The sequence below is a fragment of the Nuphar pumila genome, chromosome 1 (genome assembly GCF_984573655.1).
Source record: "Nuphar pumila chromosome 1, dmNupPumi1.hap1.1, whole genome shotgun sequence".
Taxonomy (NCBI): Eukaryota; Viridiplantae; Streptophyta; class Magnoliopsida; order Nymphaeales; family Nymphaeaceae; genus Nuphar; species Nuphar pumila.
The window spans coordinates 6,610,546-6,636,469 of record NC_143249.1 but is presented as its reverse complement, the minus strand read 5'-3'; the positions used below and the strand labels follow the sequence as shown (position 1 = coordinate 6,636,469).

At 35.9% G+C, this 25,924-nt stretch overlaps 1 protein-coding gene across 1 annotated transcript; it reads left to right on the top strand.

Annotated features, from left to right (window-relative positions):
- LOC149847820 (ubiquitin carboxyl-terminal hydrolase 18-like) lies at nucleotides 1–25,924 on the top strand. Its single transcript, XM_090009556.1, has 11 exons — nucleotides 1–392; nucleotides 16,159–16,354; nucleotides 16,490–16,578; nucleotides 16,709–16,794; nucleotides 16,873–17,035; nucleotides 17,159–17,282; nucleotides 19,283–19,440; nucleotides 21,653–21,737; nucleotides 21,827–22,039; nucleotides 22,121–22,182; nucleotides 24,186–25,924. Exons 1-11 carry the CDS (start codon nucleotides 121–123, stop codon nucleotides 25,426–25,428), a joined length of 2,691 nt encoding a protein of 896 aa, XP_089865682.1. The 5' UTR covers nucleotides 1–120; the 3' UTR covers nucleotides 25,429–25,924.

Genomic DNA, 25,924 nt, shown 5'->3' with positions numbered 1-25,924 from the left:
CAGTGTTTGGATAGAGAGAAAGAAGAGAAAGGAACAGGAATTCCGGGATCCATGAAGGAGAGAGGGGCGAGACGGCGCCCTCCCCCTCTTCTTCTCCTCCTCCTTGCCGCCCCCGTGTAGATGCTCATCTCCTTCGATCTGCTCACGCTCCTCAAGCTCCTCGTCACCGCCTTCCTGGTTGGTGTCGCCGCCGTCCGTTTCGTCAAGGACACGGCCTCGAGGCATCTGATCGTCGGAAGATTCGAGGACACCGCCGATTCCGACGCCGGCCAGACGGAGGCGGCTCGACGCGTGATGGCGGCAACTGAAGCCGCGGTGGCCGACGAAGCTTGCTTCGTCTGCCAGAGACTGACCACCAAGAAGTGCTCACGGTGCAAGTCCGTTCGGTATTGGTAAGGGCGTCCCAATTCCCTTCTTCTTCGGAATCTTAGGGTTTCTCCATTTGGGTTTTCTTTTCTCTCCTTTTATAATTTCTTTTATGATTTTAGGTTGAATTAGAATCGAGTTTTGTCGCTAAAATGCGGTTTTGTTTTTCGTGATTTTGAGTTGTTTTTGGTAAGAGTCAGACCACGGAATTCTTCATGCATTGATGGCAACGCTTCTCTTTTTCTTCGTTGTATCGTGTTCGTTTTACTGTGTGACCGATTGGTTCAGAGATTGATTTGGTTTTCTTCTGCCTCCCCTTGTTGGTTAGGAAGTGTATGATGCATTGTTTTTTTTGGAGACGTGTGTGTGTGTGTGCGCGCGCGCGCGCGCGCGCACGCGCGCGCACGCGTTCCCTTGTGTTTGTGTATGCAATTTCTTATATAATATAATGCTAATAATTTTTAGGAAAATGTGGTAATTTTAACGATGAAGACTAATAGAAGGTGTGCATGTGTGTACGTGAGCATGTGTGCATGTTTGTGCACATGAATGAGTTTGTGTGCATCTGTATGTGTGTATGCATGTGCACACCCATGCCTGCAGCACTTGCTGTAAGGATGTGGCCATAAGACAACCGTTGGGAGGCCACCCCAGCGGTTTCTCTCTCTCTCTCTTTCTCCCAACGACCTTAACTGTTAAGATTTGTAACAATTAAAAGTTTAAACAGTTAAACTAACTTAAATGTAGATAATTAACAGACATAAAACACAGTTACAGAGTCTAAGTCAAGAGTTGCGAATCTTGGGTTGAAGGGATTTTTCGAATGGACATGTCTCCATTCCAACCCCTTTCAGGAATACAAATAAGGCTCTATGGAGCCAAGATCAATATAAAAGAAGAAGTAAGATTATGACTCGGCCAAGAGGATGATGGAGGCGATTAAGAAGTACGATATGACTTCAGAAACTCATATCCAATTTCTCCTCGAGCAATATAACTCATGCATGATGAAGGAGTCCGAAAATATAGACAATCATGTCACTCACATGCTGGTAATAACCAAGGATCTTGCCATAGTTGAGAATGAGATCCCAAAGAGTATCCAAATTTTTACCATCCTAAGTCGCCTTCCTCCATCATAGAAAATGATTACAGTTTTTTTCATGAGGGTTAACTAGAAAAGCCTCACTCTAACCGAGCTTTCCTTGCAATTAGCTCTCGAGCATGAACATATGAATAAGGATAAGAGGGGAGAAGTCATGAACACACAAGTTACCTTCCCTGAACCTACTTTAGAGATCAAGCCTAAGGGCTCATTTTTCAAGAAATTCAAGAAGAATTTCAAAGGGCATCGAGTGCAAAATAAGAACTCATGAACAATAACTAAGGGTTCTTACTTTTTTCTATGGAAAACCATGTCATTTCAAGAAGGATTGCCCAAACAGATCAAGGAAAAAAAAATCCAGGAAAGCAAGTTGTAGAAAAATGTGAAGTTGTTTGCACAATATCTGAGTCTCTAATCACATATGGTGACCTCCCAGGATAGTGGATAGACTCAGGGGTGACGCGACACATCTTAAGGTCAAAAGAGGGATTTGCAGAATTGAAGGAGTTGAAGCCTGGCGATCATAGGGTATACATGGAAAACAACACATATGGTGATGTGGTCGAAATAAAAACTTATAGGCTTCAATTAAGAGAGACTAGTTTGCTATTAACAAATGTACTTTGTATACCTTCTATGAGAAGAAATCTTTTAATAATAACAAACTTTATAAAGAAGAGCTTTAAAATCCATTTTCATGGTGATAAGGTCACATTTGGGAAACGTGGAAAAATGAAGCTCAGGGGTGACTATGATGTTTACCATGGTCTCTTTCGCCTTGATGTAACTCCTTTAAAGATTAATGCAATAACTATTTCTATTTATATTGATTGTGCAATGGTTGTGGATGCATATTTATGGCATTTAAGGTTAGGGCATGTGAATATAAATAAAATGAAAAGAATAGTTAGCATGGGGTTACTACCTTCACTAAAAAATGTAAACCATAAATATATGAAGAAATGACTAGGAAACCTTTTTCTAAGGGTAGCAGGGCATCTGAATTGCTTGTTATGGTACATACTGATATATATGGGCCTTTAACAGTAGAAACACATAAAATAAAATCATATTTTAATATATTCATAGATGACTATTTTAGGTATGATTATATCTACCTAATTTCTAGAAAATCTGAAGCTGTAGAAAGATTTAAGGCATATAAACATGAAGTTGAAGCGTTATTAGGAAGAAAGATCCAAATGATTAGATTTGATAGAGGTGGTGAATATAACTCTATTGAGTTTAAATCTTGCTACTATGATAATAATATAACCCCTCGTATGACTTTGCCCTATATACTACAATAAAATGATGTATTCGAGAGAAGGAATAAAACCCTAATGGATATGACAAAATCATGTTAGTACATGCAAACCTTTCTAAAAAATTCTGAAGAGAAGCTATAAGCACTGTTATGTACATTTTCAATAGGGTTCCTTCTAAGGCTGTAGGGCTTACGCCTTATGAATTGTGGATTGACAGGAAGCCAGACTTAAGTCATCTATGAAAGTGAAGGTCGCCTGCACATGTGTTGTTTCCTAGTTAGACGAGGAATAAGTTGGATAACAAGACTGTCAGATGCATCTTTATGGGTTACCCAAAAGGATCAGGGGGTTAGAAATTATATAATCTTGAAAAGCATTTATAGAAAGCAGATAAGTAGAATTCTTAGAAAGTAAAGAAGGTGGCTTTGATCCTGAGGATGATGGTGTCCCTCTTGATATCATAAATGATCCAGGGGTACCTAATCAAGAGTTTGAGCATATTGATCCAATTGTGAATGACCAACAAAAAATCGGCTTCTATTCGTATTATTTTGGCACTGGTGGCTTATTTTGATCTTGACCTATACCAAATGGATGCGAAAACAACTTTCTTGAATAGTGAATTAAAATAAACTATATCTATGCAACAATCAGAAGGTTTTGAAATTGAAGGTCAAGAGGATAAAGTATATAAGTTGAATAAATCCTTGTATGGGCTTAAGCAGTCACATAGGCAGTGGTACTTGACATTTCATATGACTATAACCAATTTGGGTTATAAGGCAAATAATTTAAACCACTGTGTATATGTCAATAAAAGTGAGAATAAGTTTACTATTTGGTCCTTCTATGTTGATGATATACTAATTGCAGGAAATGTAGATTTTGCTGGTGATATAGATGAAACAAAATTGACATATGGTTATATTTTTATGTTAGGATATGGGGGCGGTTGCATGGTCATGCAAGAAGCAAGGGTATGTTGCACAACATACCCAGAAAGCTGAATATCTAGCCTGTACCATGACAACCACTTTTGGTGTTTGGATAAATTACTTTCTAAATGATTTGAAATTGGATATTCCAAAAGATCCAGTTTAAATTTACTGTGATAATAAAGTTGCTTTACACTTGATTCATACAGAAGTAGATAGCTTTAAGATTAAGCATATTGAGGTTAAATATCAATATACTCATGATATGCTCATGAAGAATAAAATAGCAGTTGATTATGTTCCTTCAGGTGACATGGTAGCAGATTCATTAACCATGGCAGTCACGGAGGAAGTTTTCACTAGACGGGTGAGTCAAATGGGACTCAGGTATGTCTAAGTGTTGAGTGTATATGTCCACATAGAGTGTGTGAATAAAATATCACTCAATAGTGTGTGCCAATGCATAGTTCTTGCCGAGAACAAGCATGATAACACAAGATATCCTTTATAGCCAAGTGGGAGATGTAAGGATGTGGCCATAAGACAATTGTTGGGAGGCCACCCCAATGGTTGCTCTCTATCTCTCTTTCTCTTTCTCTCTCTCTCTCTCTTGACAACCTTAACGGTTACGACTTGTAACAATTAAAAGTTTAAACAGTTAAACTAACTTAAATATAGATAATTAACAGACATATAAAACACATTTACTATGTCTAAGAGTTGTGACTCTTGGGTTGAAGGGATTTCTCCAATGGACATGTCTTCATTCCAACCCCTTTCAGGAATACAAATAAGGCTCTATGGAGCCAGGACAAGAATGAAATACAGAATTCTTGGAAATCAAGTATTACCGGTTTTCTGGGATTTACAGAAAACACCTGAAAGCTATAGAGTTATGATCCAAAGAACGGTCCTTGTCGATTCCTTGCGTAATAGCGCACACTTCAACCCTGGTTTCACTCTTCTGCAAGTGTCCTATTCCCAACACTTGCGTGCTCGTGCGCGTGTGTTTGTGCATGTAATATGTATATATTTATGCAAACTGATTTTTCTTGATGTAAACAAATTACCCCAAAATTTTCTGTCCCTATCAAATTCTGGAATATGATAGATTCACAATGGCATGGATCAGTTTCTAAGCTCAATCTGATTACAATAATATGGATGATCACTCTAATATGCATATAAAGTGTGTAATATGTATATATTTATGCTTACTGATTTTTGTCGAAGTAAACAAAAATTCCCCCAAAATTTTCTCCTCCCATCAATTTCCGGAATATGACATTTACAATGACATGAATCAGTTTCTAAAGTCCAAACCCTATCCAACTACAATAATTTGGATGATCATACTAATATACATATAAAAAATGGGTACGATATGGGGTTGTGTCATGCAGTGTCTGGTGGATATGGATATGCTTATGGTTATTAAAAATAGTTATTTGAAACCGAATCCAGAGCTGTCTATATTCCACTCTTTTTTTTTGAATCATAATACGTATATGTGATGAAAAATAGAAGTTAATATATAAATATTTTGATATGACTTGATCTAGTTGGGTATGGAAAAAAATAATGGCTGATTTAGATGTACATATCCAATCTATGACCCAACTATATTCATATCCAGCTATCTTAGATGGGTTTAGATGTGGACTGACTTAAACTGACCCATATCTGATCAGTTTTGATTTTTGAGCCCTAGGAAAAAATAATGGTTGATTTAGATGTACATATCCAATCTATGACCCAACTATATCCATATCCACCTATCTTAGATGGGTTTAGATGTAGACCGACTTAACCTAACCCATATCTGATCAGTTTTGAGCCCTAGGCACCACAATGATGTTTAAAAAAGGTTTTGTGGGTAAAAGGGATCTACTGAATCTGTTAATGTTAACTAGAAATGATGGACATTAGCAACTGCAAACACACAGACACATGCTTACTTGTGTGTATTATGTATGAGTTGCCTTGTGTTTGTTGGGATTTTTCTGAATGTATTAGCTGCAAATTGGTGGGGTGTGAAAGTGCACTAGGATCGAGGCAACGAGCACTAGAGGGGGGGGGGTGAATAGTGCTTTTAAAAATTGTCTGCGGAATATTGAAGGATTTTGCAAATCGAAAAGCAAACACATAAGGAACACAAGATTTTATCCTGGTTCGGTCTATCCCGACCTACCTCCAGTCTCCAAGCAAAACCCGCTTGAGATTTCCACTATCAACCTTGTTAACTACAAGATCACACAGACCAAAACCGGTCCCACTTTCAGTAACAACCCTACTGAAAGCAAACAACTCTTTTAAACCAAGGAGTCCTTTTTACAGAAAAATAAGTAACAACTTACAATACAACCTATGAGCCTTTCTTTTGAATGCAAATGAAATGCAATTGGCTTTGAGGTTGTTGAAATATTCTACTCACGAATTCACTATCTCTCAAAGGGATTTGAGTGAAAAACTGAAGTGAAAATATCAAGTGAGTGAGAAAACAAATACTTGAATGAATATGAGTGAAAAACAATAAGTAAATGATTCAAATCGATTGAATTCTTGTTGTTTTGAGTGTAAAATGCACTCATATTTATAGTTAAAGTTTTCCATACGTTGAGAGTATGAAAGGGTGTCAAAACTGTCCATTTTGAACGATCAAAACGTTTGAAAAACAAAAAGACACGCCTTTTTGAAGTTTCAGGAAAACGACAAAATTAGTCGACTGAAACATCAGTTAGTCGACTAATAGTTAGTTATTAGTAGACTGACAGTTATCGTCGGTCAACTGATCTGTTAATCGAGCCGTTTGAAAATCTGAACTTTTGAAACTTAGTCGACTAGAGAAAAATTAGTCGACTGATAATATCATCAGTAGACTGAAAAACCTTTCAGTCGACTGCTGCTAAAATCTTCTGAAAAAGAAACATTCTGTTCGGTCGACTGATAAAAGCATTAGTTGACTGCTGCTAAATTTTTAGAAAACACATGTTCTGTTCAGTCGACTGATAAAACCATTAGTCGACTGCTGCTAATTTTCCAGAAAACAGACATTCTGTCCAGTCGACTGATAAAACCTTCGGTCGACTAATCTGACAAAAATGATTTTTTAGAAAATATGACGCGAAATGATTAGTCGACTGGTAAGTCGATTGGTCGACTAATAAACATGAAAATTTAAGAAAAGAGTTTTCTAAAAAGATTTTCAAGATGGTTTCTTTTAGAAAAGTTTTTCTAAAGACTTTTAAGGTGAAATGCAACCTAAATATGCACTCTAAGTAAGGCTCTTACAAGAATCTAAGACTTTTAATGAATTAAACATTTGCACACTAGTCTTCAAAGATTCTTCATCGAATTCTTCAATTTCTTCATAGCCTTAGCTGAAATGCAGTTGATTCCACTTGCTCATCATCAAAACCTTGTACTTGAAGTATCATGTATGGCTTCATTGTCGTAACAATCTCCCCCTTTTTTATGATGACAAACTTAATCAAAGATAAAACATTTAGATGCATAGATGGAGATTTTACTCCCCCTATCAATATGCTGCAAAACATTAAAAGTTAGTACTTTCAAAGCACATATATCACATATTGATTGGTTTGCATTTCCATTCATCATTACTTCATGCATTTTATCTTTTTCTCCATATGAGATTTTTCTCCTGCAAATTCAATTTAATGCAAGATCTTTTATCTTTTTCTCCCCCTTTGTCAGAATAAAAAAGAGGCAGAAATAGCATAAGCAAAATAGCGATACAAGTTTAAAATATTACAACCCATAAAGTATGAAAGTTTAAACAACAAAGATCAGAAAAGTGAGTTGAGCAAATCCTTGATTGAAGTAATCTCTTTCTGAATCGAATATAGTTGTTGAGTCACATCTTCACGAAAAGTGTGTTGATGCAGCTCCAAAGCTTCCAGTCTCTGCATAACTTCATCATTGTCTTGACTTGTAAAAAATTTCTTTCTTTTTGCATGAGATGAAGGTGTTGCAGAAGGTGAAGGTTCAGAAATTGATGGTTCAGTAGGATCAGATGGTTCAGTTTGATCAACATTTAAAGGAGGCAGATATTTAATTTTCATTCTTTTAAAAATTGTTTGATCAAAGAACTCTTTTTACTCAATATATTTTTCATTTGTTAAGGGAACTTTGAAATGTCTAAAAATACGAGTTAAAAGACAACCATAAGGAAGAAATGGTTTTTGTTTCCACAAATTTGTAAAATACACATTGGCCCAGTTGACAGAAATATTTCCAAATAAAACATAAAGAGCCGTAGAAAGATATGTGGAATAATAATCAAAAGAACCAGTTTTAGGTAGAACATTGTGGGCAAGGATTCGTCCAGCAATGCGTGCACGAGTTTGAAGATTAGTATTTTTGAAAGGAGGGCAGTGAGGTGCACCTGGAAGAAGAATTTGTTCAAAAACTCTTTCATCATTTAATTCAATAGTGTTGAAAAGAGTGTCTGAAGGTGGAATTTCAAGAATTTCTCCAAGTAGTTTCAAATCAAACTCGATTTCAACATCACGAACAAGAGAGGACAAAATTCCAGTTTCATGATCCATTTGTAGATTTGTGTAAAACAAGTGAATAAGAAAAGGATAGTGAAGAGTATCTGCACAAGCATAAAAAAGATGTGAAATTCCAGGAAATAATTCTCTTATGTTGTAACGAGAAAATAAGTGAAATAGAACATTTCGGCCTGGTAAAATAGGTAGTGCAGAAATTGATCCAAAAGTATCATATAAAAGAGGATTTCGGAGTAATCTGAGTGAAAAACCATGTCTTGAAGTAGGTGTAGGAGGAGGAGAACCTAAACCTTTTGCAGATGCAAACTTCGAACGAAGCATGATTAAAAAACAAATTTACCAAAAAAAATGTCGGCTTCCAAACGATTTCCGCCAGAGGAAAAAGCTGTCCGGCGTTCAGAAACGAAGGAAAATACGATGGCTGCCACAAGGGGATTCCGGCAATGGCGGAAAATACACTGTCACGGCAAGAGAGTTCCGGCGTGTTTTGAAGATGCGCCAGTTACTGCAAGAGGATTCCAGCGTTTCAAGATCACGGCCAGAAGACTCCGGCGTTTCCTTGTCACGGCAAGAAAATCCCGGCGAGGATGGGATCGAACGACACTCCGAGGGTTTTTCGGAAGAGAGAGAGGCAAAAGAGAAAAAGGGTTTTCGTTTTAAGGGTTTCGTTTTTAAGAAAAACGAAAAGGTACGAAAACGAAGTGAAACGATGCCTATTTTAAAAAGAACGGGTAAAAAAAAATCCAAGGGGTATCGGGTCCCTTCATTTAATTTTTTTTTAAAAAAATTTTAGTCGACTAAAACTTTATCGGTCGACTAAAAATGTTCGACTCATTCTAAAAATATCATCAGTCGACTAGAAATATATTGGTCAACTAATATGATGCGATTCATTCTAAAATTCTAAAACATCAGTTGACTAGAATTTTATCGGTCGACTAATAAAGTGCGATTTTGAGATTTTGTTCAAAAAACAACATTTTTACAAATCTAAAAACGAGCAAATACCTAGTTCTCTCATAATTCTCATAAAATCTTCATTCTTAAGAGGTTTAGTGAAGATATCGGAATGTTGTTCTTTAGTGGAAATAAAATTTAACGAAATATCTCCTTTTAACACATGATCTCTTAAAAAATGATGTCTAACTTCAATATGCTTAGTTCTTGAGTGTTGAATAGGATTTTTCGAAAGATTTATAGCACTAGTGTTATCACAATAAATAGTTGTTGTGGAGTAATTCAAACCAAAATCTTTTAAGGTTTGTTTCATCCAAAGTACTTGTGAACATGCTAAACTAGCCGCTATATATTCAGCTTCAGTTGTTGAGAGTGATACTGAATTTTGCTTTTTACTAAACCAAGAGACTAAGGAATTTCCTAAGAAATGACAAGTTCCACTAGTACTCTTGCGATCAGATTTACTTCCTGCAAAATCTGCATCACTATATGAAACTAAATCAAAGGAAGATGATTTTGGGTAAAACAAACCGAAATTTGAAGTATCTTTCAAATAACGAAGAATTTGTTTTACGACAGTTAAATGAGATTCCTTTGGATTAACTTGAAATCTTGCACCCATACACACACTAAACATAATATCAGGTCGACTAGCAGTTAAGTATAATAGAGATCCGATCATACCTCTGTAGAGCTTAGTATCTACACTTTTACCATTTTCATCTTTATCAAGAGAAGTAGTTGTACTCATAGGATTCCTTCTTGATTTCGATGAGTCCATCCCGAATCTCTTGAGAAGTTCTTTTGTATACTTAGCCTGATTGATGAAGATTCCTTCTTCAGTTTGCTTTATTTGAAGTCCAAGGAAGTAGTTTAATTCGCCCATCAAGCTCATTTCAAACTCTTCATGCATAGCTTTAGCAAATTCTTTACAAAGAGAATCATTAGTAGAACCAAATATTATGTCATCAACATAAATTTGCACAATAAGAATATCTGAATTAAGATTTTTAATAAATAAAGTGGAGTCTACCCGACCAATGGAAAAACCAGATTGTTCTAGAAAATTTCATAGTCTTTCATACCACGCTTTTGGTGCTTGTTTGAGTCCATACAAAACTCTTTTCAATTTGTAGACTTTTTCTGAATATTTCTCATTTTCAAAACCTGGAGGTTGCTCTACATAAACTTCTTCATTGATGTGTCCATTTAAAAATGCACACTTAACATCAATTTGATATAACTTGAAGTTCATGTAACTAGCAAAAGCAAACATCATTCGAATTGACTCTAATCGAGCCACTGGTGCATAGGTTTCATCAAAATCTATGCCTTCTTCTTGATTATAGCCTTGTGCTACTAGCCTTGCTTTGTTACGAATGACTTCACCATTTTTGTCCAGCTTATTTCGGAAGACCCATCTTGTTCCAATTACTGGATGATCCTTTGGTCTATCAACTAGATCCCAAACATCATTCCTAGTAAATTGGTCAAGTTCTTCAGACATGGCTAAAAGCCAAAATTCATCATCACAAGCCTCATTGATATTCTTTGGTTCTAATTTAGATATGAAAGCAACATTTGCAATATATTTTTCTAATTGCCTTCGAGTTTGGACACCACTCATTATTTCACCAATAACTTGTTCATGTGGATGATTAAGAACTTCTTTCCAAACCTGTTGAAGAAGAATATTTTCTTGAGAAGTACTCTCTATCAAGGGTTCTTCTTGAAGTATTACTTCTTCTCCTTCGCTTAGAGGTATAACCTGCTCACAATTCTTATCAAATGCAACATGTAAAGATTCTTCAATACAAGATGTTCTTTTATTGAAAATACGATAAGCTTTACTTCTAGAAGAATATCCAAGAAATATTAATTCATTTGATTTTGAATCAAACTTATTAAGATTATCTTTGGTATTTAACAAGAAACATTTACTACCAAAAATTTTGAAATATGAGATCTTTGGTATACGATCATAATACAATTCAAAACATGTTTTATGTAAAATTGGTCGAATAAGAACACCGTTTAGAACATAACATGCTGTATTAATTGCTTCAGCCTAAAAGTATTTTGGTAAATTTTTATCTTGAAGCATGGTTCTAGCACATTCTTGTAAAGTTCTATTCTTTCTTTCAACAACTCCATTTTGAGGAGCCGCTCTAGGAAAAGCAAAGTTGTGAGATATATCATGTAAATCACAAAACTTTAGAAAAGATTCATTTTCAAATTCACCACCATGATCACTACGAATTTTAATAATAGATGTAGCTTTTTCATTTTTAATTCTTCTTCAAAGTTTAGAAAATTCCGAAAAAGCATCATTTTTGCTTTCTAATCATGGACCCGAAAATGAATTTCTTTTTTGGTTCATATCGCTGACCCCAATTGTTTTGGGATGAAGGCGTAGTTGTTGTTGTTTTGTTGTTGTTTGTGTAATCATGGACCCAAAAAATTACCCATGTAAACTGAGAGTAATCATCTACTATAACAAAAGCATACTTGCTACCATTCAAACTTTGAATTCTAGATGGTCCAAATAGATCTAAATGTAAAAGTTCAAGAGGACGTTTTGTTGAAACTATATCTTTTGCTTTAAAAGAACTCTTGATTTGTTTATCCCTTTTGCAAGCATCACATAAGTGATCTTTCTTATATGGTATTCTAGGTAGGCCTCTTACAAGATCATTCTTGGATAACTTTGAAATAATTTTAAAGTTAACATGTCCAAGTCTCTTGTGCCATAACCATTGAATTTCATTTGAAACAATAAGACATTTTTCATTAAAAGTGGGTAATTCATCTAGATATAGTTCATACACATTGTTCCTTCTTTTACCTTTAAAAATGATCTTTTTAGATTGAAAATTAGAAATTAAGCATAAATCATTTTCAAAAGAAACATGAAAACCTTTATCACATAATTGACTAATAGATATTAAATTATGCATTAAACCATCTACTAAAAGAACATTTTCTATAAAGGGAAATTTTGGATTACCAATACCTATTACTTTTCCCTTGTTATTGTCACCAAAGGTGATGGTTCCTCCATCCTTATTTTGGAGGGTGAAAAATAACTCCGGTCTTCTAGTCATGTGTTTGGAACAACCGCTGTCCAATATCCATTTGCTCCTTATGTTGTGTACCTACAAAAAAATTAGAAAACAGAGCATTTAACCCCTTTCTATTTTCGGGTCCATGAGAGTTAGTCCTAGGAACCCATATCCATTTGGATTGTGGTTTCCTTCGATAATAAATATTCTTTCTATGAAAGGATTTATCATGTCTAGAATAATCATGTCTAGGCATATAAGCATTATAGTTTCCATGATTAGATGCATTTCTATTAGATCTAGAAAGTTTAGTTTTATGAACAAAAGGTTGAAAATAATGTCTTTGATTTTTCACCACATAGTTTGGTCTATTTTGAGTATCAAAGAAGCTATATCCCAATCCGGTTTTATTAACCGAGCATCTTTGAGAACCAAAAAGTTTTTCTAGATTCTCTTGACCATTTGTGAATTTGGTCACTATAGAAAGAAGATCATTTGATTTTTCTTTAAGACTAGATATTTCTTTTTGTAAGAGATTGGTTCTAACTCCAATTTCTTTTATCTCAAATGCTTGGCAAGAGTTTTCCTTCTTGAGATCTTTTATCTCTTGAAGTAACACTTTATTTTGAGAGCCAAGAGTTAAATTTTCAGTTTTTAACTCTTTATTTTTAGAACTTAGACTTTTAAATTTAGTATATAAATCATTAATGCTTCAAATAATTCATCATAGTCAAATTGACTTACCGAATCTTCTTGTGCTACAAAACATATGTTGGCGACTTCTTCATTTGTTTCTTCATCGGAAGAAGAGTCACTATCATCCCAACATGCTTGAAATGCCTTTTTCTTCTTGAATTGGTCTTTGGGCTTGATTTTGAGAAGATGACAATATTTCTTGATATGTCCTGCCTTTTTGCAGTTAAAGCATTTGACTTCATTGGGATTAGAAGAATCTGCTTTCTTTACCTTTCTTTGAAATCTTCCCTTTTTGATGAATCTTCTGAATTGCCTTGTGATGAGGGCAATATCTTCATCTTCATCTTCTTCTGAGTTTTCTGAGTCAGAAGTAGCCTTAAAAGCAAGAGATTTCTTCTTGGGCTCTTCTTCTTGTCTGTCTTGAAGTTGGACTTCATATGCCATAAGGTTACCAACCAAATCTTCAAGAGTGAGAGTGTTAAGATCATTTGCTTCTTCAATAGCAGTGGTTTTTCTCTCCCATTCAGGAGTTAAACACCTTAGAATCTTTCTGACTAAATCCACTTGTGAATATTCTTTTCCAAGGGATTTCAAAGTGTTAGTTATATCGGTCATTCTAGTTACCATGTCCGATATAGATTCATTTTGCTTCATTTTGAACAATTCAAATTTATGAACTAAAGAAGCAATTTTAGATTCCTTTACCTTTGACGTACCTTCGTGAGTCATGAGAAGAGTATGCCATATTTCATTTGCTGTAGAGCATTGAGAGATGCGATTGAACTCTACCTTGTCAACGGCACAGTACAATGCATTCATGACTTTGGCATTCAGTGAAGCAGTCTTCTTTTCATCATCGGTCCATTGCCTGAAATCAGTTGATGGAGTTTGGTACTTTTCTAAAAAAACTCTCAAGATTTTGAGATCCATGGATTGCAAGAATATTGTCATTCTTACTTTCCAATATCCATAGTTTGTTCCGTCGAAAAGAGGAGGACGAACAGATGAGCTTCCTTCTTTGTGCTGAGATGTTGTAGTTGCCATGCTAGATGATGGTCAAATCCAAGTAATAGCAAACCTGTGCTCTGATACCAAATGAAAGTGCACTAGGATCGAGGCAACGAGCACTAGAGGGGGGGGGGGGTGAATAGTGCTTTTAAAAATTGTCTGCGGAATATTGAAGGATTTTGCAAATCGAAAAGCAAACACATAAGGAACACAAGATTTTATCCTGGTTCGGTCTATCCCGACCTACCTCCAGTCTCCAAGCAAAACCCGCTTGAGATTTCCACTATCAACCTTGTTAACTACAAGATCACACAGACCAAAACCGGTCCCACTTTCAGTAACAACCCTACTGAAAGCAAACAACTCTTTTAAACCAAGGAGTCCTTTTTACAGAAAAATAAGTAACAACTTACAATACAACCTATGAGCCTTTCTTTTGAATGCAAATGAAATGCAATTGGCTTTGAGGTTGTTGAAATATTCTACTCACGAATTCACTATCTCTCAAAGGGATTTGAGTGAAAAACTGAAGTGAAAATATCAAGTGAGTGAGAAAACAAATACTTGAATGAATAGGAGTGAAAAACAAGTAAATGATTCAAATCGATTGAATTCTTGTTGTTTTGAGTGTAAAATGCACTCATATTTATAGTTAAAGTTTTCCATACGTTGAGAGTATGAAAGGGTGTCAAAACTGTCCATTTTAAATGATCAAAACGTTTGAAAAACAAAAAGACACGCCTTTTTGAAGTTTCAGGAAAACGACAAAATTAGTCGACTGAAACATCAGTTAGTCGACTAATAGTTAGTTATTAGTAGACTGACAGTTATCGTCGGTCGACTGATCTGTTAATCGAGCCATTTGAAAATCTGAACTTTTGAAAGTTAGTCGACTAGAGAAAAATTAGTCGACTGATAATATCATCAGTAGACTGAAAAACCTTTCAGTCGACTGCTGCTAAAATATTCTGAAAAGAAACATTCTGTTCGGTCGACTGATAAAAGCATTAGTTGACTGCTGCTAAATTTTCAGAAAACACATGTTCTGTTCAGTCGACTGATAAAACCATTAGTCGACTGCTGCTAATTTTCCAGAAAACAGACATTCTGTCCAGTCGACTGATAAAACCTTCGGTCGACTAATTTGACAAAAATGACTTTTTAGAAAATATGACGCGAAATGATTAGTCGACTGGTAAGTCGATTGGTCGACTAATAAACATGAAAATTTAAGAAAAGAGTTTTCTAAAAAGATTTTCAAGATGGTTTCTTTTAGAAAAGTTTTTCTAAAGATTTTTAAGGTGAAATGCAACCTAAATATGCACTCTAAGTAAGGCTCTTACAAGAATCTAAGACTTTTAATGAATTAAACATTTGCACACTAGTCTTCAAAGATTCTTATCGAATTCTTCAATTTCTTCATAGCCTTAGCTGAAATGCAGTTGATTCCACTTGCTCATCATCAAAACCTTGTACTTGAAGTATCATGTATGGTTTCATTGTCGTAACAGGGTGGTGGGATATTGTTTGGCCAACTAGAGATGGTTTCAAATCACCAATTTCTAGTCAAGCCTGGCTATTGCTGTTTAAAGGTTTGGACATTTTTTTTCCAACTTGAGTTAAAAGCAACTCAACCATCCGTGCAAGGAGTGTTATACCTACGTAGAAACTCCATATCTCAATATCGTCTGCCATCGATATCAATATCATCAATAAGATAACCTTTATTGTCATCTGAGAACTTGTTTTGGCATTCTAGTATGGGGCTTGTGAGTGGCTTAGGTACTGTTGCTCTTCACTACATGGATAAGCTGGACTTACTGTACAATTTGCTGCATGTATATTAAGATGTGCTGATATACATTCTTTATTTCTTGGTAATGTTTCTCGTCCTATTCCCATTATAAACTATAGGAAGCAAATATGATATTATGTACTTGGTTTTGATGGAACTTCCCAGTGAGTGAAGTAATTGAATTGGTCTTTCATTACGTTGGCATTTATTTCTGCTTAAAAACCCAATAACTGGTCAACCTAATGTTCTGTCATGCTAGTATTCTTTTAGTAATATTTAATATTTAGATTTACTTTTTGGTTTATGACACGTATATTTTATTGGGTGCTCATTTTCTTGTGGTTTCTGATATCACCATTTCTTGTTGAACCAAAATTATGCTTAATAATCTTTTTAATAGAAAGTTCACATTGTCTTTATGTTCTTTTTAGCTCTCCTAGTTGCCAGATACAGGATTGGAATGCAGGACATAAAGACAAGTGCAAGCAAGCTAGGGATCAGAATGGCACAAACTTGATGGATGCTGCCTTTGGAAAAAATAAACCTATTAGAAAGATGGAGGATCATAATGCTAATTCATTGTTGCCTGCCCATGGAATCTGCAAGGTTCCATGGCAGCCAAGGAAGGTGAATAATCAGTTCTTTGTGACCCAAAGATAAAGATGGACAATATGTTACTATTTATTTCTCTCTGAAACATTGGATTAATTGTTTCCTTGGGGAATGACAATAGTGATCTCATTGTGTTCTTTTGATGCACAGGTTCTTTTTCCATACGATGAATTTGTGGAGCTTTTTAATTGGGACAAACCAGGATTGCCACCTTGTGGACTTCTAAACTGTGGTAACAGGTTGCTGCAGCATTATCTTCTTCTAATCATCTCATGTTTGGTGCTTATGCTTGTTTATGATGTGACTGAATTTTAAATAACTTTGGTTCTTGGCAGTTGGTAGTTTTTTTGAATTGCTTACCTTGTGCAGTTGTTTTGCAAATGTGGTTCTACAATGCCTTGCATCAACTCGACCGCTGATTGCCTACTTGGTGGAAAGAGATCATTCTAAAGAATGTAATGTCTATTCCTGGTTCATGTTTTCATTATGGCTTTAAACTTGTTAACTTTATTTCACCTTTTGGTAATCCCCAGGCAGTCGGAATGATTGGTGTTTCTTATGTGAACTTCAAATTCATATACATCGAGCGAGACAGAGCTTGCACCCTTTTTCACCGATCAATATCCTTTCTCGCATTCCTAACATTGGTGGCAATCTTAGATACTGGAAACAGGAGGATGCTCATGAGTTTATGCGGTTTGCTTCTTGATTGAACTGGAATTTATTAATTACTTTTCACTATATTATGTTCCCCTTCTCTATCATCTTAAACTGGATGGAATTTTCAGTTCAATGTTGTGATTAAGTTGTATGTTCCAGATTTGCAATTGATACAATGCAATCGGTTTGCCTTGATCAGTTTGGGGGAGAAAAAGTTATTGAACCAAGCAGTCAAGAGACTACTCTTATCCATCACATATTTGGTGGACATCTCCAATCTCAGGTGTGCATTCTGTTTGTGTCATATTGTCGAATGTTTTCAGGGCTAATTTATAACTTATATTCCATTCACATAGCATTTCTTCATTCTTTATATGCATATACTAATTACATATTGCTCAGATTAAACAAAAGGATAAAATCTCCTGTTCTCATGCTTACTCTTATGCTTTTGCATGTGAAGTCTAGAGCATAGTTGGCAAACTTGTTCATCCAACTTGAGACTCGGCTGAGTTGGATCAGATTGGCCCCTAAATGGTAAAAAAAACTAGTATAACTCGGTTAGGGACTAAACTCAGCTGAGTAAAAAACTAGTATGACTTTCTTTAATGCCTAAAGTGTATAATCCATGTATTCTAGTGTTAACTCATGGTGGAGCTGGTTCTGAGAGTCCATGTTCAAGAATATAATTATCAACAGGGGCTCATTTAGTTTGGGGTTATGGTGGAACAAGCTGGTTTTGGAGACTAGAGAAACTGAGAACCTCGATCACTACTGTTACAGTAGAATTGCTTGGCCTTTGTGCTTGGCTTCTTTACCTCAAGAAAAGGCTGGGCAAAATCTCTTTCTAAGTGGTTGAGATATTGTAGTTTGTCCTCCATTACTGGAGGTCATGTTAGGGCATATGTTCATATTTGTAGGTCATCTTTGAATATCATTTTGATACTCTATGATTGTTAGATAATAAAGTGGAAGTTTTCAATTGAAATCTCCTTGTAATTGGTCAAAGGCTAATACTATTCTAGACTATATGCTTTTTATGGATTACTTTGAACATAACTCTTTAATGTAACATCAGAATGAAGTGATTCAAGTTTCCTATTGTTCTCTTTGGAAGTTTATGATGTATAGTTTCTATATCTATATAAATAAATAAATAAAGATTATATATATATATATATATATATATATATATATATATTTGAGCATGATACTCTCAACATGTTGGGAGTTGTTTTTAAATTTAACTCTTTCATTCTTGAGTTTGCAGGATCCACTTTTTTATGGATGGCAAATATTTCTCGGAACATGGTTTACCTATATATATATATATGCCATATTTGTAGATTGTATTCAATACCCTCTGTACGTATTTATCTGGAAAGAACAAAACTATGGAATCTCCCCTGCTTCATGCTGCACTTTGAAAATAGAGGTGGATGGTATGCACGAATGCATGAATAAATTTATCAATCTAGAATGGGCCCAAATTTCATATGTACATAGAATATTTATATACTAAAAGCTAGTTATATGCTCTTTGTCCTATTTTTTTAGGCACCACTTTGGATAATATCTATAATTTTTAATATGTAATTCAATGAGAAATTCCCAATCATGCTTGCAGTTGTAGTTTTAGATTATGTTCTATCTACAATAAACTGGTTGGTCGATCGTAATTTAATTGGCCATTACAGGAGTTGATAGAATCAGTTGATGACTTCAAGGAGTCCTGACATCCTTTGTAGAGTATTATTGTTGTTTGTTTTGGCATTCAGAAATTGTGCCACCAGATTTAGTGATGCACCCAAAATGCACAAACTCTCGGCTGAGCATATCTTATGATGATGTTTGACTTGCTGAATGACAACACCAACTTATTATTAGCGAATTGGGTTTTCTACGTATTGCATGGTCTAATTAAATTACCTCCTACGTATGTGACTGCAACCCTTTCAGATAAATTAGGACATTTTTTTATAAATCTGATGGAAGTAATGAGTTTGTTATTTGAGATTTATTCTGCTCATCATTTGCCATTAACTGTCAACATTATTGATCATTCTGCCACTTCTCAGTTGTTGGCATTGATTGATGCCTTTCTTCTTTCATTTTAATTGTCACATATGCCACGGTTTACCAATATCTTTGTGTTGGTGTCACTGCTTTTCTTGTTGCAGTTAATGAAATACAATTTTTTTTTGAATACAAATTCTGTTTTTTGCCAAGTTCCTTGCTATCTATGCTTCTTAAAGCATCTAATATAACTTGTTCTATATACAGGTTACATGCTTAAGATGTAATAAGGTCTCAAATCGATATGAGAACATGATGGATTTGACTGTTGAAATTCAAGGAGATGCTGAATCCCTGGAAGAATGTCTTGAGCAGTTTACTGTTAAGGAATGGCTTGATGGAGAAAATATGTACAAATGTGATGGGTATGCATGCTTTTTTCTTTATTATTGCTTAGAAAAATTCTGTTAGGATGTCTTCTATAGTGTAGCTTCTTAATTTCTTTTATTCTTTTATTTATTTTGTGTTTACTTATTAATGGCATGTTGTAATTTCTTTATATTTTAATCTTATTTGTTTACTGTCCATAATAGGGCTTGAGAATATAAATCAGTGTTGTTAAAATCAGTTCACTAGGTTAATCGGTTTCTTAAAAAAAAATGAAAGAATTGAATCAAATCAATCTTCAATCGGCCCCTTTTTACCATCAGATGACATGTGTCATTAAAAAATAAAAAAATGTTAAAAAATATTTAAAAATTGAATTTGAATAGACCCTTTTTGAATCGCCTTTTGTCCAATTCGATCTGAATCGTCCAATTCAGGCTGATTCAAACCGATTTTGACAACATTGATATAAATAGAACACCCAAACGTGCCACCCTCACTTTGAGGAAGATTAGCGGCTAAAAGACATATTCTTCTCTAGTTTCTTGTAAGTTGAACGGGTTAGCATTATTGATACTGGATAACACAACTGAAAGCATTTGTTTCTGGGTTGATGTTGGGCTCTTTGTCTTGACAACAGTTCATAGGCATTAACATGAATTCTCATATTGTTGTTAGCATGTTCTATGGTGGGTGACGCCTAGGGCAGTCAACGGGTTGGACCTGCAATGGATCTGGATAGGTCCAGTCCGAGGTCTGACTTTAAGTTACTACTACTGGGTCTATGATTCTGGTGGCTGCACAACCATATCTGGGTCTGATTACAGATATCGCAAACCACACCTAGTCAATTTTTTTTGGGTAAATTTTGGTTTTTACATTGAAAAATAGCAGACAACAATGGATCGGTCATGAAAATTTGTAAATCATACCTGGGTCCATATAGTACTCGGATCCTAAAAGTCCAACCCGATTAGCTAATCAGATCTAGATCACTAAGTCTGAACCTGAATCCCGTCTGATCTGGTCAAGTTATGTGTTTCTCATAGAGGTCAGACATCATACAGGTCACTTTAAACGTCTTTTCTTGGTTTTGTCACACTTCTCTTTTCACATTGCTGCCTCCTTGTTTCAACAACAACAACAACAACAACTACGCCTTCATCCCAAAACAATTGGGGTCAGCGATATGAACCAAAAAAGAAATTCATTTTGGGTCTTCCACATGAATCCTTTTCCTCCAATCATTTCTATCCAACGCCATGTCCTCGGTGAGGTTCAAAGCATTCATATCCTTTCCTATCATCTCCATCCAAGTCTTCCTAGGCCTACCCCGACCTCTTTTAACTAATATATTTTCCCATTTCTCCAACCTTCTAACTGGAGCATCATTAGGCCTTCGCCGAATATGTCCAAACCACCGTAAACGATTCTCTCGCATCTTATTTTCAATGGGTGCAACACCTACCTTCTTACGTATCTCTTCGTTCCGAATCTTATCTTTTATTGTATTTCCACACATCCATCTAAGCATCCGCATCTCAGCTACACTCATTTTTTGAATATGATGTCTCTTGGCAGCCCAACATTCCGTACCATATAGTAAAGCGGGTCTAATAGTCGTCCTATAAAACTTTCCCTTCAACCGCAATGGCATTCTACGATCGCACAGCACTCCAGTAGCACTTTTCCATTTTTCTCTTTCATATGCAAAGACATTCGTTCTTTTATACACTATTATAAGAGTTCTTGGGTATTTATTCTTGAAATCTGTGTCACATGTTTCTTTTTCTTCCCTAATATATAGAAGGTTGTTGTGGCCTCTATGCAAGGGCGGTGCATGTTTAAAAGCATATCTTATTTTCAAATAAAAGAGTAAACTTTTCCTCCTTTGGGAACTGCACCTTTTGGGTTTGATGTTTCATGATATTCCAGCTAATACTCACATCTGAAATATGCATTTTTTATTGCATTTATTTTGTTTGATATTGGATCAAAGAGGATGTGCTGCAGAACAGAAATGAAATGTAGCATTCACTGAATTAGGCTGATAAGAATCAAAAGATTGATATTGGGACTGTTGCAAATTTTTTATTGTTTTTAATTAGGAATCTTTAGTTAATCTCAAATTGATGTTAGGACTAACAGTTCCTAAAGTACAACATAATACTACTGTAGGTCACTCAAGAAATTACTATTTTTCCAAGGTCCTGCCTGTAATGTTTGATCATGATGTTTATTTCTGTGCAGATGTAATGCTTATGTGAAGGCATGGAAGCGATTTACTGTCCATCAGGCTCCAAATATCCTCACAATTGCTCTAAAACGATTCCAGGTTATTTATAAATGTTTATCAGTTATCATCTAAGAGAAACATTTCCTATTAGTGGTTACTTATGTAATATTTCATTCCACAACTTTCAGAGTGGAAGATTTGGAAAGTTAAACAAGAGAGTTACTTTTCCAGATACTTTGGATCTAGGTCCATACATGAGTGAAGCAGGGGAATGTATCAATTTGTACAACCTTTATGCTGTTGTAGTTCATGTTGACATGCTTAATGCTTCATTTTTTGGACATTACATCTGCTATACAAAGGATATCCAGGGGAACTGGTACAGGATTGATGATTGCAAGGTATATCTATATATGTCGTGAAATATTAGTGTGTTGGCTCTCTCAACTTTGTTGCCTGATCTCCCCTGCTGTCATTTTCAGGTGATGAAAGTTGAATTGGAGGAAGTACTCTCACAAAGCGCTTATATGATCCTCTATAGCAGGTCAGACTTGTTATTAACGCAATCATTGATTTTCTGAATGCAGAAGCATGGATGAGTGTATCTGATGACAGGTTGTATATGGTCATCAGTTTCATGCATTTCGAATTTCAACTTAGATTTTATATTTGCTGTTTATTAAACAGAATGACTTCAGATTGTTGTTCGAGAATTTACACTTAAGATGATATTCATGTTTTACTGCTTTAGATTAAGAATTTTGAATGTAGAAAATCACACACGCACACACATTTATAGAGTAGTTGGTCTGGACTCTGTAGATGTGTTTGTGTTTGTGATTGTCTGTAGATGTGTTTGTTAGCGTATGTTTACTAAAAAGCATATTTTGGATCAAATTGACGCAATGAAAAAGCTGAAATTTTCATTGTGAAGTTTGGGTGCAATACAGGCTGTTGATTGTCAAATTCTTTTAAAAACTTATCTGAACATAGAAATGCCTTATCTAAGGGTTCATTTTTGTAAGGTTTGATTTCAGAACATGCAAGTGTGTGTGTGTGAACTGGGGTAGCTACCTACCCCCAGTCGAGCGAACACTCAGTGGACATCCTAAACAGTTTATGACTTAAACCATCCTAAATACTTCTTAAAAACATAGTTGCATGTGTTTTTTACTTGATCAGCTTGCAGATGTGTTCGTCATTGCTTATTTACTAAAAGCCATGTTTTGGATCAAATCAATTTGATGAGAAACTTCGATTTCTATTTCACCAAGTTTTGGTCCAATATTCGCCGTCAATTTTTTATCACTCTAAATATACATCTAAACACACAAAATGCCTAATCTAATACACATTATCTACTAAGTACGCTATAGAGAACACAACTATGAGTTTGGATTAAGCAAACACCCGAAACTTTGTCCCTTTGAAGCCGTTTAGGATGGTTTAGGTTAGAAGCTACTCATTATTATCTGCGTGTGTGTACGCCGTGTCATACCAACTGTGTCTGTCTCGTGTCATGTACTCATATCCTCATCCGTTTGACGTTTATCATTGTACTTTGGGAACCAAAATTCTGTTGTATCCTAATTTTGTAAAAGCCCTCATGCCGTGCCAAGTATGTCAGTCTTATGTCCTGTATACATGACATTTCTCATTGTACTTTGGAAACAGAAATTCTCTAGCATTGTTGAGAGCTCATGAAGGGGCTGTTTAGGCCCGTTCAACCTAAGATATGTCAGCTTCCAGCCTTGTTGAAGCCAAAGTCTTGCCTGAAGAATATTTGGTGTTGGTCTTCCAAACACTGACTTGAAACCCTAAACTACATCCTCATTTACACCCACCAGAGAAGAGGTGTAAACCATAGGTTTATCTTGTGAATATGTTGAGCTAGTGGGTCATTGCATTCAACATTAGGTTCTCATCTCATAATTGCTTTCTTAGAGGAGTCTGTTGGAGTGTTCAGTTGTAGCCTTGCCTAACCCATGGCAGATGCTTGGCTAGTCTGGTTTCATGTAACAAGGATGTAAACATTCATATGAAGTGTCACAGGTATGGGAGAAAACTCTGATGATTTAATATTGGGTATACAAATGAATGCAGGTATTCTATCAGAGAATATGAATTCTCACGGGGTGCAATAAAAGTGAGAAAATATGCAAACAAATGTGTATTGCATTGACGGAAGTGCATGTTACCAGATAGACCAGGAATTTGGAGATCACTGGAGTAACAAGTTGCATTATTGTTCATATATATGCCCATTGTTTGGGAAGACTTGTAGTTGTTAAGTCTAAAATTCTGATTTTTCAGTACATGACATAATGGCTACATAGTTACACCATACATGGATGTGTTATTTGTGATCCATCTTGGGGTTTATGAGTAACTGTCATTTGTTTATATTTTTTGTTTATTGAGTGGGTTATTGGTTGTGATTGGTTTGTCCTTGATCACAATGTGGTGTTTCTTCGCTGGGTGCATTTTTGCTGTGGCAAATAGTTTAGATCTTAAGTAGGCTGTTTCTGATGTTTCCCAATCTTACAGGGTACATGTACGGCCAGTCACTGATAAACCTTTGGAAAAGTTGAATAAAAATGATGAACAATCAGTGGGGACTGCTGAAGAAATCCAGAGTTCAACAGCTGAATCGGCCAACTTTCTCAACATCATCAGGCCCAAACCTTCTGCATCTCCTGGAAGCCCGATCTCTGATCTGAGCAGGGAGCCTCAAGTTTCATACCAAAGAGAGGAGTCGTCCTTTGAGGTTAATGACATGACAGGAAAAGAAGATTCAATAGAGGCACCTTTTTTGCATACAAGGCCTAACATGGTGGACCCATGTTATCGCCTTCCAACTTCAAAGAGCTGCACTATGCCTTCTGAGAACTCTATAACATGCAGTGAGTCATCTTCATCATTTGAAATGTCTATTTCTAGAAATCACGAGGCTGATGACATGACAGGAAAAGAAGATTCAATAGAGGCACCTATTTTGCATACAAGGCCTAACATGGTGGACCCATGTGATTGCCTTCCAACTTCCAATAGCTGCACTATGCCTTCTGCGAACTCTATAACATGCAGGGAGTCATCTTCATCATTTGAAATGTCTATTTCTAGAAATCACGAGGCTGATTCAGGTGCAGATGCAAATTATCAGTTCCAAGGTGAAAACTACACAGTGAGCTATAGCACGTTGGATTCATCTGAAGGCCGAAATGGATCTTCATCAGTTGTGAATGTGTCATCAGAGCATGCTAACAGGACATTACTACATTGTGATCAGCTCAAGCATGCTGAACCATCTGTTAATGGTACTTCGAATGCTGCAACACTGCCACCAGAATCATCTAGAGAGGTGCCTATAATTGTGTCTTCTTTTCCTCTTGTATCCGAGGCAGAACATTATCCATCCATGAACAATAATGTGGAGGATGGGATTGTTGGAAATGGAAGAATTTGCTCAAATGGGATTACAGTTGACCACCCTTTGTTGTCTCCTAAGGAGAGCCTTACTACTAGATCGACGGAAGAACAATGTGGTGTTCCATCCGTCTCCAAGAAAGCAGTGGATGGGATTATTGGAAATGGAAGAATTTGTTCAAATGAGATTACAGGTGACAGCCCGTTGATGTCTCCTAAGGAAAGCCCTCTTAGACCCTTAAGGAAATCAAAACCAATTTTTGCTCCTGGTTTTCTTAACAAGACAGCTAAAAAGAAGCCACTTGATAAAGACAAGATAGATCAGAGGTTGGATCATGTTGGTCAACCTGAAACAACCGATTAATTCTTACATCTGATGATAACATGAAAATTAGTAGACATTGCAATTGTTTTGCCCACTATTTCAGCGGAGATGATGGTGAGATTCGGTAATGGCAGTTCGAAGAATTGGACTGCTGAATATACGGCTCAGAATTGCTTGCAAATTGCAGAAGGCATTGGACATGCTGGATTGCCTTGGGATAGTTGATGTTCCGAAGCTGTTGACGAGGTGCATGCTAGACATGGATTGGGTGCCCGCACATCCATATGACATTGGTGGCGGGATCTGCATAGTGGGAAGAGGAACTCTTAACTGATGCCGGGCATTATCCTCTTGCTGCTTCTATAGCTAATTTAAGGTTGCATTCATTATTTCTTGTTATTCTTACATGGTTCTTCCTACTAATAAAAAGATTAGTGGATCTAGGCTTTTGGGTTTCACTATTTATAGAAGCCCCTCGGCTGCAGGACCATGCTAGATAACCGGGATGTTAATAATACAAAGATGGTTCATGATA

What these genes read in the sequence shown, in the direction of transcription:
- LOC149847820 (XM_090009556.1), top strand. Translation starts at nt 121, where the DNA reads ATGCTCATCTCCTTCGATCTGCTCACGCTCCTCAAGCTCCTCGTCACC. An exon ending in AAGAGATCATTCTAAAGAAT is followed by an intron (nt 16,795 to 16,872) that starts GTAATGTCTATT and finishes GGTAATCCCCAG; the next exon opens with GCAGTCGGAATGATTGGTGT. An exon ending in TATATGATCCTCTATAGCAG is followed by an intron (nt 22,183 to 24,185) that starts GTCAGACTTGTT and finishes CCAATCTTACAG; the next exon opens with GGTACATGTACGGCCAGTCA.